Source organism: Martes martes, assembly GCF_963455335.1.
Source record: "Martes martes genome assembly, chromosome: 8".
In the NCBI taxonomy this organism is placed as follows: Eukaryota; Metazoa; Chordata; class Mammalia; order Carnivora; family Mustelidae; genus Martes; species Martes martes.
The window spans coordinates 70,195,661-70,221,293 of NC_137895.1; the positions used below are offsets into that span (position 1 = coordinate 70,195,661).

General features: G+C 35.2%; 1 protein-coding gene across 6 annotated transcripts in view; it reads left to right on the forward strand.

Moving 5' to 3' along the window:
- Nucleotides 1-25,633, forward strand: part of SOX5 (SRY-box transcription factor 5) — a 977,646-nt gene that overhangs the window by 752,524 nt on the left and 199,489 nt on the right. For all 6 annotated transcript variants that reach the window (XM_080810710.1, XM_080810707.1, XM_080810708.1 and 3 more), the window contains 2 exons: nucleotides 9,135-9,221; nucleotides 24,890-25,062. In XM_080810710.1, the coding sequence (XP_080666836.1) occupies nucleotides 9,135-9,221; nucleotides 24,890-25,062 (260 nt within the window). The remainder of the gene's footprint in view (nucleotides 1-9,134; nucleotides 9,222-24,889; nucleotides 25,063-25,633) is intronic.

Consider the following 25,633-nt stretch of genomic DNA (forward strand, 5'->3'; position numbering starts at 1 on the left):
CCTGATCTTTTGTGTGTATGCACATGTGTGAACTATGCAAAATAATGGAAAAGGCAGTATCCGATTTTTTAAAAATAGTCTGATAACTCTAATAGTACATTATGCTGCTAAAAGCAAAGGTAATCATTTTGTACATTCCTTCAGTTAAGAAATTAAAAGAATATACCAATAGATTCTCCAAGCCCACTTTTATACCAACTGACTTTTGACATTGAGAACGCCAAGTCTCCGGTGATACAGGAAAAATGAAAAATAAACTATGCTTTTCCCTTTTTCTATTTATCCAGACTTGTATCTTTTTTGTTTGCTTCCTTTTTGTCCTTTTTCTCCCCCACTTGTTCTTCCTTAAACGAAAATGTTTCTTAAAGGGGACTCTTACAGGTTGATGTTTGGCTCTTCTGCATTCGGCGGTGGTGGGGGGATGGGGTCAAGCCATATCATAGCTAACGCAGGACTGTAGCTTTTGTTGTTGATTAGTGTCTAAGCTTGTGAACATTAAATGCCATTTTGGAAATAAAAGTATTGTATTTTCTAATCTAAAATTACTCTAAAAATGACGCGATCCAAAATCCATGAAAGGTTACGAGAGACCAAATATAACAAGTTGTTAAGGCAGATGGACTACTTCGGTGGAGAAGGATATGTGCAAATTTAGATATATGATTTTAAGCAAATCAGGGGATATTTTTCTTAATTTCAAAATCCGGTGCAATGTATTAGAACATAAAAATATAATTTGAATTGTAAGTAGCTTTTCAGCTCAACCGTTCAACTACCTGCATATCACAATCTCTGATTTATTATATGAATCATGTCAGTTTTTATTGTTCATATCTTTTCAGGCATCTGGCAAGCCGAGATTGCGATTTGTTTTCACATATGTTGTGATAGGGAAGATTCAGGATGTGTAGTGGGTTAGCATCAGGCTGTATGCGCTTTAATTCTCACTTCCAGTGGTAAAACATTCTGTCATATTTTTAAAGTATTGGAATTCTTATTCTAATGTATGTTAAATGGTTTTCTATTTCTATGCTTTTTGTATCTCCTTTATCATCCCTACCGCCCACTTTCACAATTTTAAACAACAACAACAAAATTGTACAAATACAATCATTAATTTTCATTTTCATCATGGTCTTAGATATCTAATTAAATGGATGATTATGTGAATACAATCTTTTATAGTAGGATAATTGCTTCATTTATAATTCAAACACATATTTAGGTAATTCTTTTCTTAAATATATCAGTAGGCATATATAATTTGCTTAAAGCCATGCATTTTTATCTTTACTGAGCTATGATATGTTTAAGCTATCTTTAACTCCTGTTTGTAAATTTATCTTGTGAAACTAAGACTTTGCGTTAAATATGTCTCATTCTCATATACCTTTTGCTGTGACTTATTTCTTATGGTTTGTCTTCTATTTTTCTTTCTTTCTCTATCTCACATATTCACAGTTGAGAAAATAGTATTTCATATAAAACTTATGGAGAGTAAAATAAATAAAAATTAAAAAAATACTTATGGAGAGTAAGTTTTGTTGTAATTGGCATCTAAGAAAGTTGGTTATTTGGGGAATAAAATAGAAACATGTAGTTAAAATTTTGGGGGGGGAATGCTTTAACTTTTTTAAGTTGACTATTACTGGTACATACAATCAGGAACATCTTCCTCTCAGATTTCCTTCTATCACATTACTTTTGCTTTTCTATTCTACCCCTCTTGCCTTGGTAGTAACCCCTGGCTTCCTCCTACCCTCCACTGTCACCCCTCCTATTGTAATGAATGACTACAATTCATGTTTCCCCACCGACACTTTGCTGACATCATAAATTATTTGGATACAAATGGACAATATTCATTAGCTGTGCACTTTGCTGAAAGAGCCTTACACAGGAGTGTGGCACTCTCTCATTTTTATTAAAAGTTAAAATGCTTTTGCTGTCATGGGGGTTGGGGTGAGTTAGCCATGATAGAGGACAGGGCTACAGTGCTAATAAATAAAAATAATAACTGTTACCGCTGGTTGAGTGACCCTGGGAAAAGAGCACTACAAAGCTATTTGTCCTTCCCTTTCACTTGTCAACAGCACTGGCTTAAAAGCTTTAGCCATTGTTGAGGATGTAATAGGACCTACAGAAAGTTAGAAAGACAGCCTGTCCAAAAAAAAAAAAAAAAAAAAAAAAATCAGGCAAAGATTAGTTGAGTATTTTTGTGTATCTGTGCTGTTTTGGGACAGTTCATACGTGAACCTCACAGAAGTAACAACTTCCCTTGTCCCTCATGATACTATGCCTTATTCTGTATCATCTTTATTGGCTGAACCAACTAAAAAATTCATAGGGATGGTAGATAATCAGTGAAACTAAGGGTTATGGGTCATTACCATAAAAATGTAGAGACAGAACTATCATCCTTTGGTGAGGTTTTTGAATTCTGGGTTGTTTTAGTGATGTGCAAAATGAAGCATATGTATATATATTTCATTTGCTTTTTGGAGCAGTTCTTTTGGGTGGTCAAAAATTAAGTTGCAGTTGTAATGCTAGTAACGTTTTTAAGTGTTACTGTGTGCCCAGAGGTGTTTTAAGAGCTTTACATAAATTATCTCATTTAGTTATTTTGACAATCCTATGTGGTAAGTGCATTTATTCCCATTTACAGATGAGTCAGTTGAAGCATAGCGAGGTTAAACTACTTGCCAAAGGTCACAAAACTAGTGAGTGATGGAGTCAGGTTGTATGATATTAAGGCTTTTTTAATGTTCAGCAGCACAACATTAGTGAGATTTTGTGCATGAGGAATACCTCTTTGCAGCTCTTTTTTTAAATGCTGCCTCTAAATTACCTAATGTTATTTTTTGCTGGGATCTAAATTTTGAAACTAAGATAAAACATAGTGTTGCATGAAAGTATACTTAATCTTCTGAGTAATAGAGTAAATAAAATCATATAGCCGCGTAAGTCTCTCTTTTAATGAATTTTTTTTAAAATGTAGAGAATATAGAGCCATCTTGTGAGGAATAAACCCAAAGTTATTGAGATGTAGCAATTATATCATATTGATTATGACATGTTTAATCATGTGATGAAAAAATATTCTTTTAAAATGTGGTATAAGATTAAATATAACTGGACAGGTGTGTTAATAGTTTCAGCTTGTGCAATGAGAAAATTTAAGCTTGTAACTATTGATTTAAATATTGCAATATTCCAAAAATTGATTGCACATTAAACATTTTAAAACTTGAGTCAGCAGGCCAAATTTTTTTTTCCCCTTTCTGTTAACAAGCTCTTATTAACTTCCAAGTGGAAACAAACAAGTATTTTGGCACCACTAAAAGTAAAGTATTTGTAGAGCTTAATTCACTTTAGGATAATTACATATAAAAATGAGGCTTATTGAAATTCTAATGCTTTGGAATTTCAGATGTGTTCCTCTTGTGAGTTGTGGTATGTATTATTTTTTAATGTTTCCTAGAAGAAGTTGACATTTTCTGTGGCAGACTAGCTGTAGTGCTTGGCTAATGGGAATGTTACAAAGCCCAGTGGTCTTCGGTGGACAAATAACTTTTCAGATATATAAAAGTTTTACATTACTTCCATTACATTGTTTAGTATTTGCCCCAAAATGTTGTCAAGGCCTGTGCATATCATCAACATGAATTAAACTCTTACAGATATATGATTTCTAGATGTAGCCCAATCTTCCCCCTCAAAAACAATCTTCCTATCAGTAATTGAACAATTAAATGGCAAAGCATTGAACTGTAATTGCTTTTTGAAGAAAAATGTATTTGGCCAAGTGTTCTAACTTGGGTTTATTTTTCAGCTTTATCTTGGTCCTCAAGTGAAAGCTTGCAAGGGGAGAATACTGAGTTAACAACACCTAATTCAAACAGAGTTCAGTTGCCCAGATCAACTCTCATATAATAATTGTTTAAAACTAGATGAGGCGAATAAAACTGGACTAACATTTCATTTTTGAAAAGTTTGACTGTTAAAAGAACTTGTTACTGTGTGTGGCATATTGAAAAGAACACTGAACTAGGAATTAGGTTTTAGGTCCTACCTTCATCATTAATTAGATTTATGATCTTAGGCATATTTTAACCTTAGTTTACAATTTTAGTCCATAAAATGGAGAATTTGGTCTAGACTATAACCCAAATTGTACTGAGCAAAACAGTCATCTCCCAACACTGATTTCCTTGGTCAGATATTTAAATAACACTATATAATCCACAATTCACTTAATGATTGACGGTCTCTTAGCCCATAAGCAGCTCTAAATCTTGTAGAAGTGAAATGTAAATTTGTGGAATGTAATTAGACTAACATGACAATGGAATGCTTATTTTGTTTGTTTTGGTTTTAAGTAACCAAACAATTTGTGTTCCATTTATGTTCACTGTCTTTTATTTAGTAAATTACTTTGATGAAATGCTTATCTAAATGATATCTAAAGATCCTTACAAGATTAAAATTCTGATTCTATGATGTGAATAATTGACATACACTTTTACTTCTTGACTTTGAAGAGGTATTGCTGGAGTTTGAAGTTTAGACATACTGTTCCTCCTCCCAAAACACAACTCCCATCCCTAAATGTGCACCCTATCACATGTCAGGAATAACACAGTTTAGGTTAAACTACAAAATTAAAGTATAAACAGTGGTAGATTTGGTAAGAACTAACTCCGGGGACTTTGTTTAAAAAGTCAAATTATTACACATACATATTTTTTCCTTGTTCGATTTTTCAATGAGCTCTGCCACTGCAGCTCAAGGGAGATTAAGGGAGAAAACCTACATAAACACAAAGCAAAACCCTGAGCTTGTGTGTAAAGCTACCGCACTGGAGCGAATGTGGTTTAATTCTTGGCACTGGCAGCTTGTTGGAGAATTACAATATGTTGGCATGAGTCTCTAGGTCTCATTGTTCCAGATGAGGGAGTCAGTCTTAAGAGTGTTTGGCACTGAAGGGAAAAAGGAGTGAGAGTTATAGGGAATGAACAGGCCCTAAAGAGGCAGGATGCTGTTGTAACAATGGCTGGCACAGTTGGGGGGGCCATTCACTGGTGGGGATTGCCATAGGCATTGATGTGAAGAAACATATGTGAGCAAAAGAGGCAAGGGTGAGGAAGGAAAATCAAGCAAACATATCAAAAGGGTCCTGATAGCATAAAGAGACAAAAGTAATCCAATTAGAGTAATCGTAATATTAATGGATTGACTGATTAGGATATCTGTCATCACCCTCTAATTTATCTTATAGGTTATTTCTTACCATTTTTTAAAAAATTTTAAAATATGTACACATATATCTTTCCCTTAAAGGAGGAGATCCCTGAATTAAAAGGCCCTGGCTTTGTATTCCCTCTGTTCTACTCTCTGGCTAGGTGATGCTGGGAAGAACATTTTTCTGAGCCTTAGTTTTCTCATCTGCAAAATGGGTGTGATAACAATGCATACCATTGACAATCCTGTTGTATCTGACAGCATTATATAAACTGAAATACTGTGCAACTAATAAGAGGTACTATTATGTCTCACATTTATTTTAATATAGGGAGCACTAGTTTTCATTTTGATGGTAGTTGCGATACTTCACTGTTGGTCTCAGGAAAATCTTTAAAGGTGCTTATAATAAAACTGTGGCACATCTTAATGTGAAAATGATGGATAATCCAGAATTTGAACTTTTGGAAAATAAGTATGTCCACAAACATACTATACCTACTCACAGTATAAAATACAATTCTACATGTATTAAAAAAAAATCTCATTTTAGAAAATGGAATATTTAACAGATAACTACTATCTCTTTTAGTCCATAAACACTGAAGCAACACTTACATAATTGTGTCAAATTTCACTCTAATCACATTCACACATTTAATGAACAGGTGTATTATAAATATTGGGATTTTGCCATTTGGTCTTTTACAGTTCTTGTCATTTATATTCTCTAGTCATTTATATTTTCAGAGAAATTCAGTCATTGGTACCGTGCATCCACTGTGTTCATTATGACCTTTGTGAACTCATCGTTAACCGTCTTCGTTAGCATCCATGGTGAAATCATTTCTTAACCACCTCTTCATGAAAGACCAGTGGAGACAGTAGCCGTTGGAGGAATACTGGATGTGGATTCCCTTCAAGCTCTTTATTTTATAGTAGTTCAGATAAAGAGGTGAAGTGGGTGAAATGATATGCTTTTGGTCCTCCTGACTTTGGGATCCACTAGGTTGAACTTAGCTCCCTATGGGTAACTTCTCAAAATAATCTTCTGAATTAGGTATTGGTGCATTTGTTTACCACTTAAGAAACCAAAGCTTAGGGAAATATCTAATTCAGAAGATTATTATGAGAAGTTTGAGATACCACATGTAAAGGACCTGGTACACTGCTTAGCACTTAGCCCTCAAAATAGTAGCTATCATTATCATTTCATTGTTGACAAGAGAGTTCGGAATTTGTAGGCAAAATAAAACAAAACAAAACAAAAAACAAAATCTTACTTCAAAAAGTCAGCTCTGCCCATTACATTTTGTAAGACCTCAGACAAGTCCCTTTTTTTTTCTGCTTTTGTTCTTAACCTGTGTGGTGGATGTAATAACACAATCTGAATCTTCAGGTATCGGTTATGTTAAATGAGAGACTACCAACAGGAAAAAGCATCTAACACAGTTCCTGGCGCATGGGCTGCTCGATAAATGTTTCTTGAATCTGCATTTAAAATGTATACCTCATCCAAGTTGCAAATATTAGTGTCTTTCTTCATCCACAGACATGACATCCCCGGGTTAGATATGTTTCTGATTTTACATCTTCCAAATTATTTGGTCTTTAAGAAGTTTTACTCATTTTTCTGTAGTGTCTATTCAAAGTCAGGTACTTGAAAAAGAAAAAAAAAAAAAGTGGCTCTGTATAGGAGCCTTCTATCTTTATGTAAGTTAATAAAGAGGCCAGGAATGTTCTGCAGGTTTCAGAATTCTGGCGGCTTTTACTTTAACTCTGCAACTTAGACAGAAGACTTCTGTTTCTTTATGAGCACACTACAGTGAATATTTTGTCTAGCTGCAGGGGAAAAGCTTTGTCATGGACTTTGCAGACAATAGCCTTAAAAGTAAAATGGTCTGCTTTTGGTGCCGGGAGGTTCAGGGGCCCATTGTTAGTGCACAATGGATTTCTATTGCTGCATTCCTGCTTTGCAAAGGTTTGTTAGCTTTTAATGACTGACAGTACTCTATTGCAAATACCGTATTGGCTGTGCCCTGTTTACATGCTACTCAAGAATTTTTGTGGAGTGCTGGAAAAAAGAAACAGTGGTGTTTGTTTGACCTACTCTGATAAGGTTTAAAAATGATTTCGCTCATGAAGCATTTACTGGGGATGTAGAAACATTGGAAATCCGTGCAGAAGTGTTTTAAAGTTACTTTCAAAGCCTCAATGAACAGAAATATTGATTACAGTAAGAGATTTAAGCCGTTTTATTACTCAGAGTTGTCATTACCATTTTTAAAACCACTATGGTACAGAAAGAGAGAGATTTTAAGAAAAAGTAACTTCTTAAGATCTGTCTTCCTTAAAATGTAAGAAATGGAGATACCTTGTAACAAAGGAAAAAAAAAACACATCTTACACATTCCGTAGTAAATTGCATAGTAAATCTGTACACAGTAATAGTGGTAGGGGTGTGTGTGTGTGTATGCACCATATGTATAGACTGCAGACTATGTGAAGCACTAACCACTCAGAGCCTTTCACCATTTTATTTTCCAGAAGTTTTTGACATCTGAAAAAAAAAAATTCCATATTGTCATGGTTTTTCCAAGGAAATTTCACCTCCACTTTGTTGAAAACTCCGCATGGGCTTTGTGACTCTGACAGCCAATGGCTGTAAGATGGAGGACTGAGAGAAGTAGATAGCATTAGCCAAAGATGATGATGATGCCTTAAAATGCATTTCACTGTGGGGAAAATGAACCAGTTTCTAATAATCTTATGGTCTCTAGGCCAGACGGTCCCTTTGATAAGTTAACATGTACTCCCTTTATGCTCCTAGTAGGGGGTAAACAAATGTCGGAACAAACACAAATACACATAAACACCAATGTGGAGAATGGCAGGGTATGTCTTAGATCCAGATAATAAGTGTGGGTATTGTTATTTAGATGGAGCATACTGGGACACTTATCTTTTAGTACACTCCATTTTCTCACTGAATGCAGTGCTAATCGTGGGATTGAAAGCCATTGTAATTGTGTACCCATCTAAACGCTGACAAGAATATACAATTACATTGTTTGGAATTGAGTTTAATGTTTGGGAGTTTTATTAGCATTTATGTTTACTTATACATTAAAATTCAACACAAAAGAAGAGGTCAAAAACCATGTGATGCATAGAAACAAATATCAGAGTAAAACATAACCTTGCTCTTTAAAATATATGTGCCTTGTCTCAGTACTGGGCATTTTAAAAGAATGTGAGACAAATCTGAAATAAGCAAATAATAGGTTTCCATTAAAGGCATTACTCACTTTTCTAGATTTTGCAATCTTTGTAAAGCTTGTTTTATACCAACTTCTTCCTTTTTTTTTTTTTTTTAAACGTTCACGGTACTGGCAAATCTTTCCACAGTGTGCTTACCACCATACGATGTTAAACACATATTATAAAGTGGATGTAATTGTAAACACACAGAGGGATATAATTACATGTAGCAGATTTAAGAGCTAATTCTTTGCCTTTTTTTTTTGCTCTGCATTTTATCAACATAATTATTTTTTGACTGCACACTAACACCCTGAAATTGACAAGCATCTATTATAGCAGGAATTTGTTCACCAAATTGAAAAACAATGAACTGCAGGTTTATATGTACCCATTGTCATAAAGAATTAGTACGGCTTTGTTCCGCAAGAGGAAAAAGCTAATGATTTTGAAACAGCAGGTGACAAAACACATTTTTTTTTCCCCCCTGTTATCAGTTTGTTGATGAAGTCATTATGAACTGGGGCCCGGATAGGGATGGCCTTATTTTTAGCAGATAGACTTTTAATGAGCTGCATTATAAAGATAGTCATGTTGATTTGCTTACATTTTTTTTTTTTTCCTTTACTTAGAAACCCCCAGTATTGAAAAGCTACTCTCAAAGGACTGGAAAGACAAACTTCTTGCAATGGGATCAGGGAACTTTGGTGAAATAAAAGGTAATGTTATCTGCAATTATTTTGATGCAAAATGTACAAAAATGAAGTTTATGTTTTGAAATATAACGGTGATAAAGTGCTTCTCCCCCTGCGTCCCCTCCTGCCCCATGCATTCTCTGTCTTTGGTGTTTCTTTTTTCTAGCTTGAAAGTGGATGGATCAGGGTTCTTGTTTCCTCTTTGTTTGTGCCTTATTCATAAATGGAATGTCAGTTTAATAGAATCACCCCCATTGTATCTTCAAAAGGCTTTGGTTTTCATCATTTAAAAAAAAAATTTAAATGATTTACCTTGTAAGTAAGAATGTATTTCTTTCAGGGTTAAAAACTGCCCGTTATGAGATGATTTTATGCATTCTACGTATTAGAAGTGTGTAGGTACATAATCTACCCTTAAAACTAGAAATGATGAATGGAGAAAGCTTCATAAAAGGTTGTTTTTTACTAACGAGAGCAACATTTTTGGTTTTGTTTTATTTGAATCCGACACTACATACAACTAAGAGAAAAAGTCTATGTGGACTTTGTGATACTGAATATTCATATATTAATAAACTTTTACTAATTACAGTGGGAGAGGGTTTAATTTCTCATATAAAAAATAGAGATAAATGGTCATTTCAGTTCATTTTAAAGTGTGTTTTCTCAAAGCGTAGTAAGTAGGTAGTCTATGGTTTTCTATTTGTTGCCAATAACATGCTTGATTCTGAGTTCTAAAGGATTAATTTTGAGAAAAAAATACTTATTCATCAATATTAAAATATTTAGTTATATATTACTCTATATTTTTTGGTAGAAGCTGAATATATTTAAAATATCACCAGATTTATATTAATATACATGTAGAAATATGTGTATAAATAACTTTTTTGCATATGTATGTATGGGCACGTGTTCTCCCGATGAAAAAGGCGATTGTCTTTCTTAAGGCTCTACTGCACTGGAGCTTCCTGCAGAAAGACAGGACACTAGCATCCCAGCATTTGGAAACTTCCAGAAAATGCTGGACTGAGCCTTTCACTTTTCATCCATTCTGTTTGAAGTTTACATATATTCAGGTTATGATGAAGTTTGCCTTGGTGGTGAGAGAGTGGATGGTGCTAATGAACACATTCAGTAACCAAAATCTATAATGGAATCAAATTCAAACAGATAACACTTTATATGCCTTAAAGAGCTTGAAGACCAAGTTTAAACAGAACAGAGAAATTTCTCTTCCGAGGCAGCACATCCTTTATATTATTATGTTGGATTTTTAACCCATTTGCACCCGAGATACAGGATGTGTTCTCTCCAAGGTTCTTTATTCTCCTCTGACCTAGGTGATAACTGAGAGTAGAGCAGAGAAGACCGCCTGTTCCAAGCCTTGTGATCTCGTTCCATTGGAGGACAAACATTTTTCCCTCCCTCGTTTTCTTCACAAGTCAGACTTAAAAGCAGCCCCAGCAGTGATGATAAGCTTGGAGGAAAGCAGCTCCGCTCTCCTTTCAGGCTTGCCTGTGGGGTTAGTTCAGGAAGCTGCAGTACGGTCAAAAGAAGTCCCGTCTTTAATTTTGAGTTTTTTAAGCTTCACGTTCAGAGCATAAGTTTGGTTATTGTCCTCTGGTTCTGTTCAGAAGGCTGTTTTCTGATGCATTTAAAAAGCAACTGTGGATCTTTCTTCTGTTGGGGGCATGGTTATTAGGTGCTTGGATAGGTTTGGCAGAAAACTGGGAAAACGGCGCTGGCTTACTTTTCCTACTGACTGCCCGTGACAGTAGCAATTACTCTCCATTGTTCATAGGTGGCGAGAAAGTGGAAAGGATACAATAGTGTGTAGCCCTCTGGGGGTAAATGAATTTGACTTAATGGTTCTTGGGGGGTCAGACACTATGATTATGCCATGCCCAGGAATGTGGTTTTCATGCCACCTCAGAAGTTATGTGAGAACAATGGCTTAGCTGTTTCGCAGCCTTTTTTTTTTTTTTTCAAATATGAAGCGAATAAAGGTGTAAGTCTCCTGTATGTGCTCACTGTTTTGAGTTGAGATAGGGAAAGATAAGTGTGAGTTGTTTTTTTTTTAAATCTGGAAATATGAACTTATTCAACTATTAGATGATTAATGATAATTGAGAATAGTATATTTAATAGACTCTTTGCATATGTTAGGACATGTACAGCCTTCACAGTATTTACCAAGTCTTGTCAATTGAAACTTTTCTCCTCTGTTTACCCTGGTCAGTTCTCATTTAACTTTTAATTAGTTCCAGAAAATGTGTGAGTGAATGACTGTGTGTGTGCGTGCGCGTGTGCACGAGCATGAGCACGTCCATTCTTGAATATCTAAAACTGTAGACAAGTGAGGGCAGAGCACAGTTCCCAAGCACTAGCTTCAAGTTGTTGCATGTGAGTAACTTTCAGGGCATTTGGACAACGGTTAATATTATAGTTTGGCAAAGTTCAAAGAAGGGTTTCTTGCTATTACTGTTTAAAAAGTTGAAACGATAAACTTTTAAAAATAGGGGAGATAAATACCATTTGGTTTGGATATTTTAGCTATCCGTAAATAGTTGTCATACCCACTTAAAGTCAATCTCATTTTTCAAGAAACAATGTGGGTTAGTAAAGGTCATCCACTTCTGAGAGCATAAAATTATTTTTCATGTTAGATTATTTCACCTGTTAGAATTTATGCCATTTTATGGTCTGGTACTTTGGAAATGTGAAGTAATTAGGTTTTAAAGTTACATTTGAGACAACCCTCTAAAGAACATCCAAAAAAGACACCAGATCCAGTTTTGCAAAATGAAACCGTTTGGCTGAAAAGCTTGGTCAGCCATCAATACATGTGTATCCACTGATGAGCTGCCTGAAGAAATTATTTCGTTCTTCACCAGTCAGCTATCTTGTGCGACTGGTCCGCTTACAGAATGTTTTGTTGTTACCTATAGCAGAAGCACTGAGTAAGGGTTGTGTGAGAGGTGAAGAAATGCCTCTTAGAGCCTCATAGCTCCTGAGAAGGGGACAAAACCATGTCTGCCCTCCCGTTGGCAACCGGGACTGTCACACGTTGTTTTAGTTCGCATGAAGTTCCATCCCTGAAGGTCATTGCCTTGGCACCTCACCTGAGCACAGTATCTGGGGACCCATGGCAGCTTTGACTCATCTAAACAGATCATTTGCTTTTCAATAAAGCCCTTGCAGAGTTCGTATTTTATGGACTTAAATTTTTTTTTTGTAGAATTGTGACCAAAAAATCTGCATGCAGAATTCTCACAATTCTATCTTGGTGAAGTTAGAAAAGCTTTCCTCTGTAGGTCCCTCAGGTGAGGCCAGATCAGTTTCCCCACCTGCCTTATGTAAAGAATTCTTCAGAGCCTGGTTTCTTTCCCACTGGTATCCCTGGAAGACCCTTTCTCATCGTGCTCAGAAGGCATTAATTTAGGCCGGGAAAGTGTTATATCCGGTATTCAGAAAAATGCCAGCTGCAGTTGGTATAATAAAAAAATGGCTTTTTTAAAAGCTGTAATTTTGTTCTTTCTAGAAGATGGAACATAAAGGCAAACACCCGACCGCTCTAGAATGCCAGTAACAGATTCGAGGAAATAACCTATTCAGTGACACTTTGGCTGCTTAGAACTCAGGATAAATACATGCTTTTAGATTCAACATGTGGGTTAAAGGAGATCCTCTGGTGGGTGACATAACATTTTGAGATAAAAGAGATATATGGATTCAGTATGTGGCTTAAAAGAGATAATCCTGTTTAAATAACATTAGAGAATTTGTAAACAAGCAGGCGTGGAGTAAGAATCAGGTCCCAGGTAATAAATCTAGTAAGGGATCCTTAGAATTTTTAAATTTGAAACATGGAAACTAAAATCCCAGTTTAGGTATGTAAGGGTTTGTAACACTTCGAAAGCTGTTTTAAATCCTTTCTTTTAAAATCAAGAAAACTATTTAAGAATCACAGGTTTTGCTAATAATAACTTTGTGACTTATTTCATTTGCACCTTAACCTAAAAAATATGTCTGCACATTTTTATAAAGGGGTTGGAAATGTTGATTACTTTTTGAGGGAACTGTTGCGTCTGAAATTTGTTCATTGCAAGAGTCAGCCGTGAGGAAGGTTCATAACATATAGGCATTTACTTCTAAATAAAGTGAATGCTTAATGTTTTTAATCTACTAAGCTTGTTTTATAGTTCCTCTGTGGTTGCTTATGAGTAATGTGTTCACTTAAAAAAACAAAAAACAAAAAACAAAAAAAAAAACCTACTTTGTGAGAACCGGAGAAAGACTACCAGTCCACAGCATATGAGGTTTTAAAATAAGTTTGGCAAGGTCTGTAAAAGCAAAAAAGTGACTTTCTCCTTTCTGCCCATCAGCGACTTGCTCTGTCCCAGAATGCCAGAGGCTTTATGCCAGTGTATAAACATAGTAAGTGATGGAAAGAGAATGGTCAGACACGGGATCTCATTGATTTCTGTATTGATGATCTAGTCCACGAATTAAGAAGTTTTAGATACCTTTCAAAGAAGGTACTTAATGATGCATGTTTTATTTTTTATTTTTAAATTTTTAAAAGATTTATTTATTTTATTGTAGAGAGAGCGAGCAAATAGGGAAAGGGGCAAAGAGGGAGAATCTTCAAGCAGATTCCCCACTGAGCAGAGCCCAATGAAGGGCTCATTGCGTGACAGGTGAGATCATGACCTGAGTCAAAATCAAGAGTCAGATACTTAACCAACTGAGCCATGCAGGTGCCCCAATAATTCATGTTTTAAACAGATGCTCTTACATATTAAATCTGATTCTGTATGTGAAAATGAAAATATGCCTTCCTCAACATTTTCTTCTCATTTAAAAATACATTCATTCATTTAATAAGTATTCATTTGTGCAAGGGATGTGAAGATTCTAAAATTGAAATAATTTTAAAACCATAATTTTTTTTTCTTGTAGATATGGACTCCAAAACGTATACTATGCAAATTATTAGATGATGGAATTAACCTGAAACTCTCTCCTCTTTTAAACTCCACTTTTCTTCCTAGGGAAGCATGATGTAACAAAAAAAGCAAAACTAGTGTCATGTTGCCGCGATTCTTCCAAGGACTTGTGGAAATCAGTTTAACTCTTTTTTCGTTTATTACCTCCTCTGCTCTTTTAAAAAACAGTTACAGATTACTATTGATTACATGCCCATTTACGTACAGGCACCTTGTAAGCATTTTCCTTACAAAATTATTGTGACAGAAACATTTTATTCCCAGTTTACATAGTAAGACATGGAGACAGGGAGAGAGAGAGAGAGAGAGAGAGAGGAAAGAGAGAGGAGAGAGAGATTAATTATCCAAAACCACATACTTGAGTTGTGACAGAGTCAAGATGTGAACCTAATCCTGCCTGTCTTCAAAGCCTGTGCTCTTTGCATGGTGCTTGGCAGTCTCTCCTCAGTAAAGTTGGAATGGATGATCTCTAAAATCCTTTAAAACTTGAAAACATTTCCAGACCCAACACAGCTGGATGCAGCGCCCTCTGAGATGCAGTCAGGATATTCTGTTCTGTGCTTAGATCTGTCCCTTAGCACACCCACACACTGTTTTGTATTGTTAGCTTATGTATATATTTACCTTTCCCTTGCATACTACTCATTTACCATTGGCCCAAAGTTTGGGACCCTGTTTTACTCGATGAAAGGATGACCATAAAAATGCCTTGTTTTGAGAAGATTGTTATTGATTACATTAAAGTCTGTAAATGTGGCAAAGTTAATGTGATTTAAACAACAACAAAAAAAAACCCACGTGGCACCTGAGTGGCTTGGTCCATTAAACGTCTGCCTTCGACTCAGTTCATGATCCCAAGAGTCCTGGGATCGAGTCCTGCATCGGGCTCCCGGCTCGATGGGGAGCCTGCTTCTCCCTCGCCCACTCCCCCTGCTTGTGTTTCCTCTATTGCTGTGTCTCTCTCTGTCAAATAAATAAATAAAATCTTTAAAAACAAAACAACAACAAAACACCCAACAACCGTTTTTTTTTTGTTGGTTTTGTTTTGTTTTGTTTTGTTTTGTTTTGTTTTGTTTTTACATTTTAAATTCAATAGCCAAGGAGGTGGATGGAATAATCTTGGAAAAAGTTTGTAAAATTATAATTTCCATTAAAGGTAAATATTCATAATAAGAAATAGTATAGAGTAAGAAAAAAAAAAGGAACATGAACAACCCTTGCTTTCACTACAAAAGTGATAATGCACACATCTTGTTTATAATATCTCAGAAGCAAAGCATCAACCATAGGATAACAATGGTAAAGATCATAGCTGTTTGTCAATGTTCCATTTCATTCTTATGTCAGTTGCCTTATAACTGAAAACTTCCTATAGTAGATATATTGAAATCTAGGCTGAAGCCCTCTTTTTAAGATCTTTGAAGCAAAAAACCAAAAACCACTGTTTTTTTTTTCAAAATAATTATAGAAATCTGTAAGGTAAGAATATGTATAGTATTGGCAGGGTAAGGTAGAATATCAGTTACTTTATTCCATCATGTAATAAATAATGGTATTCCTTATATAATTTTAATTGACTCTAACCTCTCAGGGTATTATGTAGCAGTAAAGGGTAGGTAGCTAAATTTTATCAAAGTTTGATTAAATTTGTTCTTAATGAAAAAGACCAATTCATAGATGTTTATAAATTGGCTAACCCAACAAATACTCCTTTAATGAATTGGAATGATGCCACTAATACCTTTGATGAGGGAATCTGCCTTTTCTCTTTTGTTCAATAAGAGTGATGGACACTGGGGAGAGTATATGTTGTAATGAGCCCTGGGTATTATGTAAGACTGATGAATCCCAGACCTGTACCGCTGAAACAAATAATACATTCTATGTTAATTTAAAAAAAAAAAGTGTCACTGAAAAAAGCTTTAGTTGTACATTTAGATTAATTTAAGTTAGTTTTTATTCATTATATTTTTAGTTCATTTAACAAATATTGTTGTCTTGCTATGTGCTATGTTCTGGAGATAGAATGGTAGCAAGTAGAGTAGACAGGTTTCTGCCCTTTTAAAGCTTACCGTATAGTAGAGCCCCTTTCATTAGGCAGAATTTTTAAAGGCAGGACAACTAATGATATTTAGATTCTTCAAGTGGAGTACCAGTTGAGAACAACAATATTTCCACTAAAAAAAAAATTAAAATAAAGTCTAGGGTCGCCTGGGTGGCTCAGTGGGTTGAAGCCTCTGCCTTCGGCTCAGGTCATGATCCCAGCGTCCTGGGATCGAGCCCCGCATCGGGCTCTCTGCTCAGCAGGGAGCCTGCTTCCCCCTCTCTCTCTGCCTGCCTCTCTGCCTACTTGTGATCTCTGTCAAATAAATAAATAAAATCTTTAAAAAAAAAATAAAATAAAATAAAGCCTAATCCAAATCATAATACTGATAGTCTAACACCAATTGCTGAAGGGAGAAAACAAACAAACAAACAAAACCCTGAAAAGATTGGCTGTTGCTTTGTAACAAAGAATTAAATTTGTGGTAAATTTTTGAAGGAAGAAACATAATCCCCAGTTTACTTTTAGTGTCTCAAAATTCTAGGCCTTTCCCCTTCTTCTTGAGTAACTTTACTCTTACCTTTCCTTTATTTGGATAATAACGCCTAGCAATTTACTTTGATTTTGATCATTTAATTTCAAGCCATGTATCTTTTTCATTTGAGTGGAATAAAACAATATTGGGGAAATGTCAGCTTCCACAGATTTTTTTATTATTATTTTTAAATGTGTCCAAGACCATTTTCAATTTGAGTCATCCTGAGGAGGGTTTTCCTTATGCATAGAGTTGCACATTATCAGTCAATCAAGGACTTTTCTCTGTTCTCATGAAGTTTACTTTATTTATTTAACAAGTTGTGATGGGATGTTTGCTTTGTCCTAGGCATTACTCTGTAGATGCTGGGCATCCAGCATTGAACAAAACAAACTAGTATTCTGCTATCATAAAGCATATACTCTGTGGAAGAGTCAATAACTAAATGACTATGTTGATAAAATACAGCATATGGTGTTAACTACTATGAATAGAATAAAAATTAAATGATGTGGCCGAAAGTGAGATTGTGGCTTCCTTAATTTCATTGTTCAAGAGAGACCATCTGAGGAGTTGACATCTAAATTACTATCTGGCTGGATCTGATAATTTGCTATCTTTTCCATTTAAATGTAAGGTCTCTTAAGCAGAGACATTTTTGTCTGGCCTAGACACTGTGGTATCCCCAACACCTAGAATAGTGTGAGGGACATAGAACAAACTCTTTGGGTATATGCAAAAGGAATGAAAGAGAAAAGTCCATCATTTGAGGGGGTTCTCTACCAGGGGAAATTTGACATTGTCTGGAAACATTTTGGGTTATTACCACTAGGTGGGAACTGCTACTAGCATCTAGCCAGAGATGCTGCTCAGCACAGTCCCCAGAAAAGGAACTGTCTAATCCAAAATATCAACAGTGCCAAGACTGAGAAATCTTGATCTAGGACAAGACTTTTCCATGGGAAAAAATTGGAGCGCAAAGACTCTAATATGAGAACAACTTTTAAAAAATGCTCTTGAACACATTTAAACTTTGTGTATTGGTACTGGAGGAACTCAAAGGAGGCCAGGTGACTGAAGCACTTTTACAAAAGTGAAATGGAAGAGATGATGCCAGAGAAGATGAGAGCTAGATCATTCAGGGCTTTGTTAACGTAGGGAGTTTGGATTTTATTCTCTGTGCAGTGTAAGCTATGAAACGATTTTAAACAGGTGTGTGACATAATCTGATTTACTTTTCTAAATGGATCCCTCTGACTCTGAGAAACAAACTGAGGGTTTTGGAGGGGAGAGGGATTGGGGGTTGGGTGAGCCTGGTGCTGGGTATTAAGGAGGGCACATATTGCATGGAGCACTGGGTGTGGTGCATAAACAATGAATGTTGGAACACTGAAAAGAAAAAAATAGAATAAAATAGAAAAAAAAATAAATGGATCCCTCTGAACTTTTGCTTGGAGAATAGCTTCTGGTAGGAGAAGTTGAAGCAGGTAGAATGGGTAGAAAACAATTGTAGTAGTGAAGACAAGAGATTATGATGGCCTGGATTAAGAGATTGTACTAGAAATAAAGACTCATGGACTAATTTATGTGTTTGAGAGTTGACAGGATTCCCAATGAATTAGATATGAAAAATGAGGAAGGTGAAAGAATATAACAATATATGGATAGTGATATCTCTTACCAAGGGGGTATAACTAAACCTGGTTCCCTTCCTTCACGACTTGTGTCACATTACACTAAAGAATGTTCTGACCTGTACTTCTGTGGAACATACAGGACTACAGCAACCTCTCAATTACCATGACTAGAGTTATCAGGCAGTAGGAAGAACTGAAACAGAAGATGTTTGCCTCTTACTTCAATAATCCCTAATTCCAAGGGAATTGAAGCAGGACTAGCATAGATTAAAACACTTAAGAGTGCAAACAAATGAAACATGGAAATAAATTACTATCATTGGCACACACAAACATGAACTCATACCATTAGCTATCTGAATCTCTTGAACTAGACCATAGGTACAAGCTTGCGCCCCCATAGTGCTTGATACTTGTATGATTCTCAAAAATCTAAATCTGAGTGAAGAAACAGTAGCTCCTCTTTTTGTTTGGGAGTCTGCTGGGTTTTCCAGTGATGTTGTTTACACACACACACACACAACACACACACACACACACACACACACACACTTAAAGTCAGATTATTTTGTGACTCTTTACTAGTTTCTCTAGTATTCATAGACCACTTATTGTACCTTCCCCACACACTGGGACAGAATTATTATGAACACCATGATGATTTAGAGATGAAGCTGTAGAGCTTACTCCATCTTAATTTAGTACTTTTATAAAAGTGGGGAAATTTTCTTTTGCAAATCTTAAGTTCCTTGGCTCAACTCTTAAGCCCAAACCAGAACTTTAGTGTAACTCATGTAAGATAATACATCTCCCCATTTCTCTTAGCTCTATGGCATTCCTAAACCTGAAAGTAGTTTAAAGGGAAGTGATTTAGCCTTAAAATTTTAGATAATTTGCTATATGCCAGGTCTTCTAGTAGGTAATGAGGGTATAAGAGTTGGTAATTTACAATTGTTGCAGTCACAGCTATCTCTGCTAACTTTACGGAACAAATGTGAAAATAAGATTTATAATATAATGATTAAATAATATGATAAAGATATCCACTGTGTGAGTTCCAGAAGAAGGGAACAACTGTTATTAGTGAGAGTCAGTATATGAGTCTTAAAGATCAAGACACATGACCTGGAACATGAAGAATGAATGTTTAGAGAGGGGATGGCCAAGGTAAGACACTTATGAAGGATGGTGTCCTTTGTGGAGGATGGTAGAAAATTCATTATGACTAGAATTTAGGATGAACAAAGGAAGTGAGAGGTTGGATCATAATTAGAAGGAGCTTATTCATTCTTAAGAATGAGTTGACATATTATCCAAAGACAATGAGGAAAAAGTGGAGGTGTTTAAACAGTAGTTACGTGAGAAGATTTGTTTTTCTAGGAAGATAATTTTGGTGCCAGTTTGAAGATAGGCTTGTAGAGACAAAAATTAGTGACAGGAAGTTCTTTTAAAGACTCCAGGGGTGCCTCGGTGGCTCAGTCCATTGAGTGTCCAATTCCTGATCTCAGCTCAGGTCTTGATCTTAGGGTGTGAGTTCAGGCCCCAGATTGCTACAGCAATTCGTGAAAAGATGAAAAATGTCTGTGGAGATGAGGAAGGAAGGCTGGAACAAGAGTTCTCCCCACATACTCTAAAACAGCATTTAAGTGGTGCCTGGGTGTTTCAGTTGTTAAAACGGCATTTATGCCCTGGTGTCCTTTTTGTAAAGGAAATTGTTGTGGCTTGAATTGTAACCCTCTAAAAATTCATATGTTCAAGTTCTAACATCTAGTACCTCAGAATATGACTGTACTTGGAAATAAGGTCTGTATAGAGGTAATTAAGTTTAAATGAGGCCATTAGGGTGAATCCTAATTCAATATGACTGCTGTCTTTATAAGAAGAGGAAATGACATGAAGACACAGGAAGAAGATGGCCATCTACAAGCCAAGGAGAAATGTTTGGAACAGCTCCTTCTCTCATAACCCTCAGAAGGAACAACCTGCTGACAACTTAATCTTGGACTTCTAGTCAATAAATATAAATTTCTGTTGTTTAAGCCACCCAATCTGTGGTACTTTGTTACAGCAGCTCTGGTAGACAAGTATAGAAGTATTCTGATATATGCTTGAATCTACATTTACAAGAGTATGATAATAACAATAATTGCAGTTATTATTACTCTGAAGGAACAGTATTCAGAGATCTTTCACTGTATACCCTTTTGTTATCACTGGTTATTTACTCATGTGAACATAATAATATTGCAGAAATGCATTTGACTAATTAAAATTAAAACTGCCACAAAGCTATTTTGAGAAAAAAAATTACCACGACTTGTTGATATAATGCATACAGGAGGATGGGTAGTTGAGAAGAGAATTGAGGATGATGTTAATATTTCTAACCTAGAATGTTGGTTGAGTGATAATTCTTTAAAAAATGGGTAAAAGGCAGAGCCCCACCTTATACATGTTGAATTTTAAAACTGAGATCTGCACTCAGAGATATCTGTTCTGCATCTATAAGTAAGTGACTGGGGCTGGAGGACAAACTCAGGGTTGGCATAAACCTTAATATTTCATTGACTCTGAGACAGTATTCATTGTAAGACTCAGAAAGTTTAAAATATACAAAGTGTGTATCTGAGAATCATTGAAATATAAATAAGTGAAGACAAAAGGATTTTGTTAATCTTTCATATACTGAATGTCAAAATGATATTTGCTTATACTCATCAACAAACAAATATATTTCTTTACACATTGGTATTACACCAGTTATGTAAATGGATAATGTCACCTTAAACTTCTAAGTTATATTTCCACATATTATACATGAAATATATTTTTCTAAGTATGTAAATAATGCAATTTAGAAAATTTTCTTTAAAAGTATGAAAATGTTAAAATGGCTTGTAATTCCATTAACTGGAAGTAACCACTATTAATACATAGATGGATTTTTCTAGTCTTTTTGTCTATAAATATAGATACGTACATACATTGAGATTTTTATACAAATATTTTCTTTCTTTTTTTTAATTGAGGTATAACTGACAAGCAATATTGTATTAGTTTCAGGGATACAATATAATGGTTCAATATTTGTGTATATTGTGAAATAATTACAATAAGTCTTAATAACATCCATCACCATACACAGTTCCAAATTTTTTTTTCTTGTGATGAGAACTTTTAAGACCTACTTTCTTAGCAACTTTCACATATGCAGTACAGTATTATGACTATAGTCACCATGCTGTACATGACACCCCCATGACTGATTTATTTATAACTGAAGGTTTGTATGTTTTGACCCCTTGCACCCCTCCCACGCACCCCTTATTCCTACCTCTAGCAACTACCTAATCTGTTCCTGAATTTATTAGGTTGGATTTTTGTTTGTTTCTCTCTTTTTTTTTCAGATACCACATATAATTGAGATCATATGGTGTTTGTCTTTGTCTGACTTATTTCAGTTAGTATAGTGCCTGTAAGGTTTATTTGTATTGTCACGAATAGCAAGATTTTATTCTTTTTTATCACTGAATAATATTCCAGTGTGTGTGTGTGTGTGTGTGTGTGTGTGCGCATGTGTGTGTGTGTATGTGTGTGTGTGTGTGTGTGTGTGTGTGTATGCACTGTATCTTCTTTATCCATTGATCCATCAATGGACATAGGCTGTTTTTATATCATGGCTATTGTAAAAAATGCTGCTATATATGGGGGCTCATATATCTTTTCAAGTCAGTGTGCTCGTTTTTCTTTGAATAAATACCCAGAACTGGAATTGCTGGATCATATGATAGTTCTATTTTTTAATTTTTTGAAAAACATTCACACTATTTTCCATAATAGCTGCACCAATTTACATTCCCAGTGCACAAAAGTCCCCTTTTCCCCACATTCTTGCTGATGCTTGTTATTTCTTTTTAGTTAATAGTGATTCTATCAGGTATGAGGTGAGATCTCATTGAGGTTTTAAATTGCCTTACCCTGATGATTAGTGATGCTGAGAATCCCTTCACGTACCTGCTGGCCTTCTGTATGTCTTCTTTGGAAAAATATTTATATTCTCTGCCCTTTTTTTTAAATTGGATTGGATTTTATTTATTTGTTTTATTTTGTTTTGTTTGCTATTGCGTTGTTTGAGTTCTTTATGTTGGATATCAACCTTTTATCAGATATATAATTTTCTTGCATTCAGTAGGTTTCCTTTTCACAAATGTTTATTTCTACCCAGTTTTTTCACCTAGCTTTATATTATGAACAAGTTTCCATACCAGTAAATATTCTTAAAAAATAGGTTTTTCATGGATGCAAAATACCCTACAATCTGGATATTCCATAATTACTTGATTATTCCCATTTGACATTGAGATTGTTTCTAATATTTCATTTAAAACTTTTTTAAATTTTTTTAAGAATAATATTTTTTTAAAGATACTATATATTTATTTGACAGAGAGAGACACAGTGAGAAAGGGAACACAAGCTGGGGGAGCAGGAGAGGGAGAAGCAGGTTTCCCGCTGAGCAGGGAGCCGGATACAGGGCTCCATCCAATGACCCTGGGATCATGACCTGAGCCGAAGGCAGACGCTTAACGTCTAAGCCACCCAGGCACCCCTAAAACATTTTTAAATACTTATCTTCATTTCTTGTAGTTTTCTTCATCTAGGTTTTTTGTTTGTTTTTGTTTGTTTGTTTTTCAGAGAGGGAGGAAGAAGGGAAAGGGAAAGAGAGAATCTTAAGGAGGCCCCACACCCAGCACAGAGGCTGATGCCAGGCTCAATCCCAATTCCCTGAGATCATGACCTAAGCCAAAATCAAGAGTTGGATGCTTAACTGACTGAGCCACCCAGATACCTCTGGGCTAGATTTTTATAAGTGAAATTATCCCTTGAAAATAATGAGGATTATAAGGCCTGATGTGTATTACTTTTCTAAGTAGGTATTCCTACAAATGTGGTTTCTAATGATGTGTGGATATACACATTGTACCATCATTTTAATATTTTCTTTAAAAAACTCCCCAGTATATATTTAGATTATTTATTTTTAGAATTCTAATTGCAACAATCATATTATTGTTATTCTTACAATAAGTGTTCTTCTCAGTGGAATCCAAATATCTAAAGTGTAATGAATTATTAGTAGTAATTTATTGGGCACCTGCCCTGAATAATGCTAGGTATTCATAATAAAGAATAAAATGCATGATTCTTGACTTCTATTCACTCATAATTTCTTTTCTAGATATTTATTCTCTAGCCTATCTGAATTATATTAGAAACTTTATTTCCATCCCCAAATGGGCCTGTAAAAATTATAAGCCACTAACTATAGCTATGACTTCCTAAAAAGCACATGCTTTTTCAACATAAATTTTTGGAGAGAAATATAGTGGGATGGGGGCGGGTGACTGAGTTTATAACAGATCCTTCTATCTAATTACATATACAGGTGGCAAATGCATTATTAAAATAGTGCTTAGTGTTTTATATTAAAAGTGAAAATTGTAATTAAAAAGTATGTTCTCTCCTGCTGTGAGTACTTTACCATAGGGGTCTTGTCTATCTGGTGAATCTTAAAAGAACAATTAGAAGTGATATTGTTCCTGTTTCAGTGAACAGTTCACATTTTTGGTGTATCAAATAAGTATTTTAACCTGACAAAGAAGATTCATAGCATGTCTTAAATACCCTGAGCATGGTTTTTTTTTTTTTTTTTTAAATTGTAAATGACTGCTGTGACTTCTTTTCCAAGTCTTGAATTTAACTATAATCTTTGGTGGCTATAATGTGATCTCTTAGTTTTTCAACCATATTTCATTATTTCATGATAGCCTGAATTTATACCCTCAATCTTGAATATTTTCCCTGCTATTTATATCTTATTTTTGAAGAAAGCCTCTGAGTGGCATATGAGAAAATGTCTAAAATTTGATTGGCTAGATTTTTTCTCCTTTTTAATATAGAATTCCTTGGTTCTAGTTCTTCAAGATTCTTTTTTGAGAAAAGGAGAATCATATTACTGATAATAATAACTTGATCTCTTAGTAATTATGGTTATTAAATATTCATATTTTTGTCTTGCCTCTTTAATTTGATTTAAAAAACTACTTAGGGCAAGAAGCTGAGCTCTAGGCTTCTTTTTATTTTCATCAGATCCCATCTACCTAAATAGTAGATGCTCACCCAACCATTTTTTGATTTACTTGTGAAAATTAAAAACTATAGATTATTACTTGATGTACATAAAAAACAGTCAAAATATTTGTTCATTCTGATATTTTATAAAAGGAAAATAGCCATCACTTCTCACTATGGAGTAAAAAAAAATCTGAAAGAAAGTAAGCATGTGTTTGTGTGTTAACCTTCTATTTAGAATAGCTCTCTGTACAACAGAATCATTGTCATTGAATAATCACTCTCTTCTCACTTCCCTTTTCTTGTGTGTTTTATTGCCATGTTATTTTCAGGGACTCCCGAAAGCCTAGCTGAGAAGGAGAGGCAGCTCATGGGTATGATCAATCAGCTGACCAGTCTGCGGGAGCAGCTACTGGCTGCCCACGATGAGCAGAAGAAACTAGCTGCTTCTCAGATTGAGAAACAGCGACAGCAAATGGAGTTGGCCAAACAGCAACAAGAACAGGTGAGTAGGAGCTGGGGACACAAACTCCTTAGACATCATTTTGCCTGCTCTTTATAGGACACCCTCTTAGGCACACAGAGATCAATAAAAACCTTTCTTCCCACCTCACATAAATAAATAAAAGAGAAAGATACAAAGGAAGCAGACACTTTGATCTCCAAAAGATTATCAACTACTTTAGTGGTATGTAACATGGAAGTCATTATAACCAAGGTGAAGTTCTGCTAGGTCATGAGAGAAGCACCAAATAGAATCGTGGTGTGTCAGGAGAGCATTTCCAGTCAGAGATACCATGAAAGATGTCATTCAACAGGGGCTTGGTATGAACTTTGAAGAATAAGTAGGATTCAACAAGTGAAGTAAATTAATGATAGCCCAGGAAGTTTAGTTAGATGCCTATTAAAATAAATTCAATAAGGAGTGAGAATCTAAACTAGGTAGTTTAGAATCTAAACTTAATGACCACAGAAAAAGAGAAGAAAAGAATAAACAAGTGGGAAAATTATGATTGGCGAATTCTTTAAGTGGACAAAAGAATGAGGAAAGTTGTTGAGCCTGGGTGTTGGGTAAA